The 10805-nt window shown below is 41.3% G+C and overlaps 1 protein-coding gene across 1 annotated transcript; it reads right to left on the bottom strand.

Moving 5' to 3' along the window:
* Nucleotides 1–9246: 9246 nt before the first annotated feature.
* Nucleotides 9247–10188, bottom strand: LOC142290544 (olfactory receptor 5AR1-like). The gene has a single exon (XM_075334508.1). It carries the CDS (start codon nt 10186–10188, stop codon nt 9247–9249), a length of 942 nt encoding a protein of 313 aa, XP_075190623.1.
* Nucleotides 10189–10805: the final 617 nt, after the last annotated feature.

Below are 10805 nucleotides of genomic sequence, written 5' to 3'. Positions count from 1 at the left end.
CTAGGCGTTTTCAGTCTAAGTCCTGGGTTGTGCCTTCTGAGCATGCTCAGCCTGATAGTCTCAATTCTGAGACTAATGAGGGTGTCATTCGGTACGATATATCCGGCGATATGTCGTCGGGGTCACGTCGTTAGTCACGCTCATCTGGCATCGTCAGAGATATCGCACCCTGTGACATCTCCGAACGACTGTGAACGAGCAAAAATACTCACCTTATCGTTGCTCGTTGACACGTCGTTCATTTTCATAATCTCATTCCTCCTTCTGCGCGCCGGTTGTTCGTCGCTCCCGTGGCAGCACACATTGCTCTGTGTGACACCCCGGGAGCGACGAACACAGCTTAACTGCGTCCCGCCGGCAATGCGGAAGGAAGGAAGGAGGTGGGCGGGATGTTTACGTCCCACTCATCTCAGCCCCTCCACTTCTATTGGCCGGCTGCCGTGTGACGTTGTTGTGACGCCGAACGTCCCTCCCCCTTCAGGAAGAGGATGTTCGCTGCCCACAGCGACGTCGCCCGGGAGGTAAGTACGTGTGACAGGGGGTTAACGACTTTGTGCGCCACGGGCAACTAATTGCTTATGATGCACAAATGATGGGGGCGGGTGTGATCGCTTATGCGATCACACGATGAATCGTCCCGTGTGACGCCCGCATAAGTCAGTGGTTCAGGCTTCTGAGCATGTTCAGGTACTTAGTGGATCAGATGTCCAGATGACATGGCGCAATCCCATTGGCCATGGTGACATCACAGATGACGTGGCACGATCCCATTGGCCGTGGTGACATCACAGATGATGTGGCGCCAACCCATTGGCCTAGTGACATCACAGATGACTTGGCGCAATCTCATTGGCCGTAGTGACATCACAGATGATGTGGCGCAATCTCATTGGCCACAGTGACGTCATCAGTGACGCGTGGTCACATGGAAGACCACTCATTGGTTATAGTTTGGCGGGCCATAGGGTCTCCATCTTCTGGGCTGTCCTTAGGTTATATAAGCCTTGGGCACCCACATGGCCGCACTCAGTCGTCTTCATACGTGGGGCAGCAAGCACTTACCACGTTAGTAGAGAGCCAGGCGTTGAAGTCCTCTGGGACTGATATAGGTTTAGGAGGCAGGTGTAGGGCGAGGCGTCATGGTCACATCAGACCGGTTTAGGGTCAGTTGCCGGTTAGGCAGAGCTTCTAGGCAACGATAATACTGGGTACACTGGTGGTTAGCCGGTGGAACTACACAGTAGTCCTTGATAGGAGCTAGTGACCTCATTAACTCCTCTACATACCCTTTGAGTCTCCTCCATTGTGGGATACGGTTAGAGTCCACTAAATACACCCTATTCGTACTTTGTACGCCACACTTATATATTTACTTCTGTAACATAAGTGATAAGTTGTAACCTGACGCTGTGAAATAACAGTGCTCAGTAGAGTTTATATTAGAGCATCCGTGTGATCTGTAACACGAGATCTCAGGCCTTGGCGCTCTGTGCAGTAACAGTTGCCATTACTATAGCTATACCCCATACCTCTCTGTGTTGTAATAGAATTCATTGTCTTACCTTTACTTTCCTCCCTGTGGGTTCTTTAACTCAGGGAACTCTGATATTTAGTAGCATTTGCCTAGTTGCAGTTCAGGCACCTATCTACCAGCAGCAGCCATAACATCACTGCACAGTGGACCCTGACTTCTGATAGGCGTATTTCTCCATCTATTAGTCTATCAGCTAGCCATACCATAACAACATGGCTCAGATACACCAGTTCTGTCATGAGAATTGGGCCCAAATTCCTATCAACTATTGTGAGAAGCTTGTGGAAGAATATCCAAAACATTTGAACCAAGTCATACAGTTTAATGGTACCAAATACTAAAGAAATTTATGTAAACTTTTGACTTTGCAGAAAGTAATAAAAAATGCCTTGAAACATTATCTCTCTCATTATTCTGGCATTTGGCAAATATAAATAATTTTGGTTCCTAATTGACCTAAAACAGGAAAGGTTAATTTTGATTTCATGTCAGATAATGAGAAAAACATGCAGATGTGTGTTTTTAGATAGTGTATGTAATTTTTTGGTTTCAACTGTATGTTTCCCTTCCTAGTATATATGTCCCCCCTCCTGATGTATATGTTCCCCATCCTAAACCCATTCTGGTATAAAAGTCCCTCCCCCATTCTGGTATATATGATCCCATCCTGGTATATATGTTCACCAACCTGGTATATTTGTCCTCCGACACGGTATATACAGTATACCCCAAAAGTGAGTACACCCCTCACATATTTGTAAATATTTTATTATATCTTTTCATGGGACAACACTGAAGATATGATACTTTGATATAATGTAAAATAATCAATGTACAACTTGTATAACAGTGTAAATTTGGTGTTCCCTGTTCATCACACAGTCATTAATATCAAAACTGCTGGCAAAAAACGTGAGCATACTTCTAAGGCGAAAATGGCCCTATTGTGTCCAAAGTGTCAATATTTTGTGTGGCCAAGATAATTTTCAAGCACTGCCTTAACTCTCTTGGAGATGGAGCTCACTAGAGCGTCACAGGAACTACTGGAATCCTTCTCCACCCCTCCATGACAACATCATGGAGATGGTGGATATTAGAGAGCTTGCACTCCTCCACCTTCTGTTTGGGGATGCTCTATAGGGTTTAGGTCTTGAGACATGCTTGACCAGTCCAGCACCTTTACCCTCAGTTTCCTTAGCAAGGCAGTGGTCGTCTTGATATTGTGTTTTAAGGGCACTTTACACACAGCGACATCGCTAGCGATGTCGCTGGTGAAAGCACCCGCCCCCGTTGGATGTGCGTCATGGGTAAATCGCTGCCCGTGGCGCACAACATCGCTAGGACATACTTGCCTGCCTAGCGACATCGCTGTGGCCGGCGAACCGTCTCCTTTCTAAGGGGGCAGTTCATGCGGCGTCACAGCGACGTCGCTAAGCGGCCACCCAATAGAATCAGAGGGGCGGAGATGAGCAGGCGGAACATCCCGCCCGCCTCCTTCCTTCCTCATTGCCGGCGGCCGCAGGTACGGTGATGTTCCTCGTTCCTGCGGTGTCACACATAGCGATGTGTGCTGCCACAGGAACGACGAACAACCTGCGTCCTGCAACAGCAACGATAATTGGGATTAGAACGACGCATCAACGATCAACAATAAGGCAAGTAATTTTGATTGTTAACGGTCGTTCGTGCGTTTCACACGCAACCACGTCGTTAACGAGGCCGGATGTGCGTCACGAATTCCGTGACCCCAACGACATCTCGTTAGCATGTAAAGCGGCCTTTAGGCTGTTTTCATGTTGGAATGCTGCCGAAGGGAGGGGATCATGCTCTGCTTCAATATGTCACAGTACATGTTGGCATACATGGTTCCCTCAATGAACTGTAGCTCCCCACAGCCAGCAGCACTTATGCAGGCCTCATGCAGCCCCAAACTATGACACACCTACCACCATTCTAGACTGTAGGAAAAACATACTTGTCTTTGTACTTCTCACCTGGTTGCCACAACACACGATTGACACCATCTGAACTAAATAAGTTTATCTTGGTCCTATCGGACCACATGACATAGTTTTAATAATCCATGTCCTTAGTCTGCTTGTCTTCAACAAACTGTTTTCGGGCTTTTTTATGTATCTTCTTTAGAAGAGGCTTCCTTCTGGGATGACGGCCACGCAGACCAATTTGACACAGTGTGCAGTATATGTTTGTAGCACTGACAGGCTGATCCTCCACTACTTTAACCTCTGCAGCAATGTTGGCCACCCTCACACATCTATTTTGAAAAGACAACCTGTGGATATGATGCTGAGCATGTGCACTCAACTTCTTTGGTCGACCATGGCAAGGCCTGTTCTCAGTGGAACCTGTCTTGTAAATGTCCGTATGGTCTTGTCCACCATGCTGCAGCTCAGTTTCAGGGAGTTGGCAATCTCCTTATAGCCTAGGCCATTTTTACATATTTCAAATCCTCAGAGAATTCTTTCCCATGAGGTGCCATGTTGATCTTCCAGTGATCACTATGAGCGAGTGTGTGAGTGTTAACACCAAATGTAACATACCTGCTCCCCATTCACACCTGACGCTTTGTAACTGTAATGAGTCACATGACATCGGGGAGGGAAAATAGCTAATTGGGCACAATTTGGCCATTTTCACTTAGGGGTGTATTCACTTTTGTTGCCAGTGGTTTTGACATTAATGGCTGTGTGTTGAGTTATTTAGAGGGCACACCAAATTGACACTGTTATACAAGCTGCACACTGACTACTTTACATTGTATCAAAGTGTTATATCTTAAGTGTTGTCTCATGAAAAGATATACCGTAATATATTTTCAAGAATGTGAGGAGTATACTCACTTTTGTGATATACTATATGTCCCTTATTCTGGACCCTTTCCTAGTAAATATGTCCCCCATCCTGGTATATGTCCAACATCATGCACCCATCCTGGTATATATGCCTCTCGTTATGCTGCTTTTTTCTAACACATAAAAAAATAACCTATTCTACTCACTTTCCCTCCACTCCCAAGTCGCACGGTGTCCTCTTCCACTACCATGCACCCCTATTCACATACACATGTCAGCTGCCATCAAATCAGATGTTAATCCAAAATTAATATTTACTGCTCCCCATGCCCATAATTCCGACTACCTCTCATCAGTGATAGTAAATGACAGAGAAGATTTTTTACTATCACTGACCTTGGTGCCTAGAAGTGGACAGAATTATGGAAGTGGGGAATAGTGATAATTCATTTTTTTTATTAGAGAACCCACATGACCTCCACTCCTGCCATTGCTGGCTTCTTACACCAATAACCCTACTCCTACCTCCTGTGACCCCGTTCCACTGCCGCCCTCCCCCCTCTGCGAGTGGATTTTGGACTATAAGACGCACCCCAACTTTCCTCCCAAATTTGGGGAAAAGTGCATTTTATAGTCCAAAAAATACAGTAATTGTTTATCCTGTACGGTGAACAAAAAATTATGAAAATCTATACAATTCCCATTTTTTTCATCCTGCCACACATAAATTTAAAAAATGCTCAAAAAAGTGAAAAGGCAGTAAGACACAAAAATGCATAAATTAGGCTTCACTATAATCATATTGACCTATGCTATAAAACTATATCTTTACTTATCTTCCACAGTAAATGCTAAATAATAATTAAAAAAACAATACCAGAATTGCTGTTTTTTGTTCATACAGCCAAACAAAAAAAAATATATACAGTCATATATCGAAAAAATGCACCAGTAAAAGCTACAGTTGTCCCACAAAAAATAAAGTCTTCACACAACAGTGTCTATTAAAAAATAAAAAGGTATGTCTAGGAAAATAGTGACCAATAAAAGAAATTTTTTTAGCAAAACATAAAAAGGTAAATATATTTGGGATTGAAATTAGTGGATCTACCTACAGAAAAAAATATCATGACAATTTTACTATATGGGGAACAATGCTTTAAAATCATTTACAGAATGTTTATTTGTTTGTTAATTATATCTCCCAAAAACTGTAATAAAGTGATCAAAAAGTTTTAATTATCCTAAAATGGGACAAAAGAAAACTACATCTTGTCACACAAACAATAAGCCATTACTTAGCTCTTTTGCCAGAAAATGTTTAATGTATGGCTGGAACTTGTATATTTAATATGGAAAAGTAATAAAACAGATCAAATTACATACATTTTGTATCAGAGTAATCATACTTACACACAGAATAAGGTTTAATTTGTTTTGCTACTGAAAACTGTAAAATTTAAAATAGACAAGATAAGGTTAAATAAATAGTGGCACTCACCATTGATTACTTAGGACAGCAACTTCATTGGACAACATGTGCAAGACTTTGACCTATACAGAGGCGAGCGAGTGTTTCACGTGGCACAGAGCACGCTTCTCCTGGCTGTCCCAAGAAATCAGTGGTGACTGCCACTAGTTTTTCAACCTTATCTCTTAGCAAAATATGCACTATTATCTTTAGATGAGCACCACCGTGTACTGTTTTTTCCTGATTGTGGAACAGTTTTGTTACAATGCTTCCAATTGCAAAGTTATATGGACATATGATCAGTGCCAGTGTTCTATATTCTTATGTATGCGTAAAATTTAAAATGTAAAAAAAAACCCTCAACAGAATTACTGTGTTTTTTCTTCCCCCCCCCCAAAAAAAGAGACAAAAAAGAGTTAATACTAGTTATGTATTACGTAGTATTTACTCCAAAATGGTGGCACTGACAAATATAACTCATGCTGCAAAACCACAAATCCTAGTAGAGCTACGCTATTGAAAAACTTAAAATATCATGTATCATGGAAAGCGACAATGGAAATAAAAAACAAGAAAGTATGTGTGAGCGTTAAGAGCCAAATTAGGCCTGGTTCTTATGGGATTAATTTATTGATTATATGTTTGTATTAAATAAAAGTAATAAACAGTAAAAAAAATAAAAAATAACAGTGGTAACAATGGTTATAATAAAATATGTATTTAAAGAGGAACAGTAGAAAGTAAAACAGTAAAGTACGAAAAAGTAGAAGAAAATATAGCGTGTTTGGGGAGGTATGCTTTTTCTGCTTATCCCACCCCCAAAAAAGAAGGCTTGATATGGCAGAGTAAAGGTAAAAAGTTAACATCTGCAGGTACATTAAAAAGCATGTTACCGTCTTAGTCTGAGATAGGCTGTGCTCACATGTTGCAACCACATTGCGTTTTGTTTTTGGTTTTTTTTTGGGGGGGGGGGTGGTTGTGTTTTTAATGGTCATGGTAGAAACACAATGCTTTTGCCATAATTTAAAAAAATAGTGCCAAAATGATGAATTCTTGCCGAGGCTGCAGCAACCAGCTCAATCACAACATTTATATGACACATTTGGCCTCATTTACACGTCTGTGTTGCACATATGTGTTTTATCCATTTTTTTTTCAGCACCTACCAATCTATTGTGCTATTCACAGTTCCATATTTTTACACGGACCGTGTGTCTATGCAAAACACACAGAGACATGTCCATTTTTTTCCGGTATCACGGCTGTAAAGAACCAAGTCTATGGGTCCATGAAAAACACGCACAGCACATGGATGACATCTGTTTGCCATTCGCGAATTGTACGTATTTAACATTGTGAAGGGTAGGGGAAGCTTCGTAATTTATTTGTCCATCAGTGAAAAACAAGGATGGTAAAAATGGACACATGGACTGTACACTGATGACACACTGATTAAAACCACTGATGACACCGGCGATATTTTTTAACATATGATTTTAAATACAGATATATCAATGAGGCCTTAGGGTGTGACCATCAAAAAGAAGGGTATTTATGAAATAACTTTTGTTTCCTATCAACTATTCACCTACTTAAAGGGAATCTGTCAGATGATTTTGTAGTACAATATTAATGTCATATTTAAATAGGGCTTAAGGAGACCTTTCAGGATCAGTAAGTTTTATTGTTCTACCTAATACTGTTATCGTGTTCGCTAGTCAAGTGTATGTAAATACAATTTACATATTCACTGCTGCCCACCTCCCACCTCTCAGTGCATTCACTATCACTGCTGAGAGGTGGGAAGGAGCATGGGTGGGGACAGTAGTGCAAATTCAGTTCAGATTTACTGTCACTGATGTCTGATATCAGCACTGAGAGCTAGGAGAAGGAGCAGATCATATGCAATTTGTAGTTAGGGGTGCTTCACACACAGCGAGCTCGCTGCCGAGATCGCTGCTGAGTCACGCTTTTTGTGACGCAGCAGTGACCTCATTAGCGATCTCGCTGTGTGTGACACTGAGCAGCGATCTGGCCCCTGCTGCGAGATCGCTGCTCGTTACACACAGCCCTGGTTCGTTTTCTTCAAAGCCGCTCTCCTGCTGTGACACACAGATCGCTGTGTGTGACAGCAAGAGAGCGACAAATGAAGCGAGCAGGGAGCAGGAGCTGGCGTCTGACAGCTGAGGTAAGCTGTATCCAAGATAAACATCGGGTAACCAAGGTGGTTACCCGATATTTACCTTAGTTACCAGCCTCCGCAGCTCTCACGCTGCCTGTGCTGCCGGCTCCGGCTCTCTGCACATGTAGCTGCTGTACACATCGGGTTAATTAACCCGATGTGTACAGCAGCTAGGAGAGCAAGGAGCCAGCGCTCAGTGTGCGCGGCTCCCTGCTCTCTGCACATGTAGCTGCATTACACATCGGGTTAATTAACCCGATGTGTAATGCAGCTAGGAGAGCAAGGAGCCAGCGCTCAGTGTGCGCGGCTCCCTGCTCCCTGCTCACACTGGTAACTAATGTAAACATCGGGTAACCATACCCGATGTTTACCTTAGTTACCAGTCTCCGCAGCTTCCAGACGGCGGCTCCGTGCAAGCGCAGCGTCGCTTGCACGTCGCTGCTGGCTGGGGGCTGTTCACTGGTCGCTGGTGAGATCTGCCTGTTTGACAGCTCACCAGCGACCATGTAGCGATGCAGCAGCGATCCTGACCAGGTCAGATCGCTGGTCGGATCGCTGCTGCATCGCTAAGTGTGAAGGTACCCTTACACATGCTTGACTATTTACAATTCACACTGAATTCTACTTAGTTTACAACAAGATAACAGGAAGAGGGAGAGCTATAAAAGTTACTGATCCTGAAAGGTCTCTTTAAGCCGTATGTAAAGATAACATTAGTATTGTACTAGAACATCACCTGACAGATTCCATTTCCGTTTACTGTGTTACATTGTTTTATTTAATGCATGGAATGTGTGAATGTTTGTTTACCCCATGTTCCATCATAGCACAAATGCTTCTTTTTTCTCTCTGCAATTTTTTTGTGTATAAAATGTACTGCATTTAACAGTCCAAAACAAAGTGTATATAATTTTATGAAGATTCATGTCTGTCATGCAGTTACTGACACTGTTGAATTGTATATTTTTAGTTGTATAATTTACCTACAGGGAGCCTGAAAAAAAATGCAGCTGCATTTTCAAGTAAGCCAAGCTTTCTGTAGCGAAAAACACATTTAAAAAATGCTGCCTCGAATCTTCACCAAAAAATGGTGAAATATATTAAAAAATGCTACAAAAACACAAAAATAAGAGCAGACTTCTATTGTGTATATTTGCATTTTTGCACATAGGAATGGCCGCATGGTATATAATAGTGTTGGTAGGGAAGTACAAAAAATAGTAGGGTCTTAAACATTTAAAAGCATTTAGTATCTGTGTATTAGCAATCTATTAATACAAAATTTCACAGCTTCCTTCACTTCTTTGTTGCGTAAGCAATAGATGATTGGGTTCATCATCGGGATTATCATTGTGTAGAATACAGATACGATTTTGTCTTGTGTGACCGAGTAGTTGGAAGCTGGACGGAGGTACATGAAGAAAACTGTTCCATAAAATAAAGCAACACAAAGCAGATGAGAGGAACATGTAGAAAATGCTTTGCGTCTGCCTTCTGATGAGTGAATTGTCAATATAGTGAAAAAGATGTATACATATGAGGCTAGTAAAATAATTAACGACAAGAGACCAAGGCAAAAGACTACACCAAATATAATAGTCTTACTCATGTACGTATCAGCACATGACAGCTCCATCAGTGGAGGAATGTCACAATAGAAATGGTTAATTACATTAGGTCCACAAAAGGGCAATATGAATGTGCATGATGTATGGACGGCCGCAGTGCATAAACCGCCAATATAAACCAGAAGAGTAAGAATCACACATTTCCTTTTGTTCATTATTAATACATACAATAGCGGGTGACATATAGCAACATAACGATCATAGGCCATGGCAGACAAGATATAGCCTTCAGTCGTGGCAAAGACCGCAAAGAAATACAACTGAAGGGCACAGCCAATAAATGAGATCATTTTTTTTTCCAGAAAGAAATCAAACAGCATTTTTGGAGAAATGACTGTAGAATAGCAAAGATCTGAGAAGGAGAGATTGCCGAGAAAATAGTACATCGGACTGTGAAGGTTATTAACGATCAGGATTGTAAACATGATACTTGTATTGCCGAAAACAGTTAGAAGGTAAATCAGCAGAAACACAACAAAGAGGATATGTTGTAAAGTTGGGTCATTGGTGATTCCCAATATTATAAACTCTGTTACAAAAGACTTGTTACCCTGAGTCATTGCTTGGATAGACTCTGTCGTATCTGTTAAGAAAGACATGGTATAAATGGTTAAAATTAAAGATGCTTTCACAAAGATTTCATTGAATAACAAATACAATGTCATAGTAAAATGGTAAAATATATAAAAATGGTATGGAAATATCTAACTTTTGTCACATGTAAAGCTGTAGGCGACTGCCACGTTTTAGTGTCTTCCACAGACTATCCTTTTTTGATCTTCCTCTACTGTCTTGTACTGTCTAAGTGGTTGGTTTATAATTAGTGGTAGATCATTAGGGACTAAATCACAAGAGGTTTAAAAAAAATTGTATTGTGCTTATTGTGTTGCAATTATCGTCTGTTATGGGAAATCATAAGTCATGTTTTATCCCTTTGAGACCGGACTTATGAAATCTACATTGTAATTCTTGAAATAGCATGAATAGAATGAGAAAGCATATGAACATCTCTGGAGATGCTTTCAATAAATAGCAAAATCCACTATATATACAAGTGCATCTCAATAAATTAGAATACCATCATAAAGTTAATTTCAGTAATTCAATACAAAAAGGGAAACACATATATTATATAGAGTCATTACACACAGAGTGATCTATTTCAAGTATTTACTTC

Source organism: Anomaloglossus baeobatrachus, chromosome 2 (assembly GCF_048569485.1).
Source record: "Anomaloglossus baeobatrachus isolate aAnoBae1 chromosome 2, aAnoBae1.hap1, whole genome shotgun sequence".
NCBI classification, from domain to species: domain Eukaryota; kingdom Metazoa; phylum Chordata; class Amphibia; order Anura; family Aromobatidae; genus Anomaloglossus; species Anomaloglossus baeobatrachus.
Note: the sequence above shows the minus strand (reverse complement) of the source record. Positions and strands in the feature narration are given on the sequence as shown.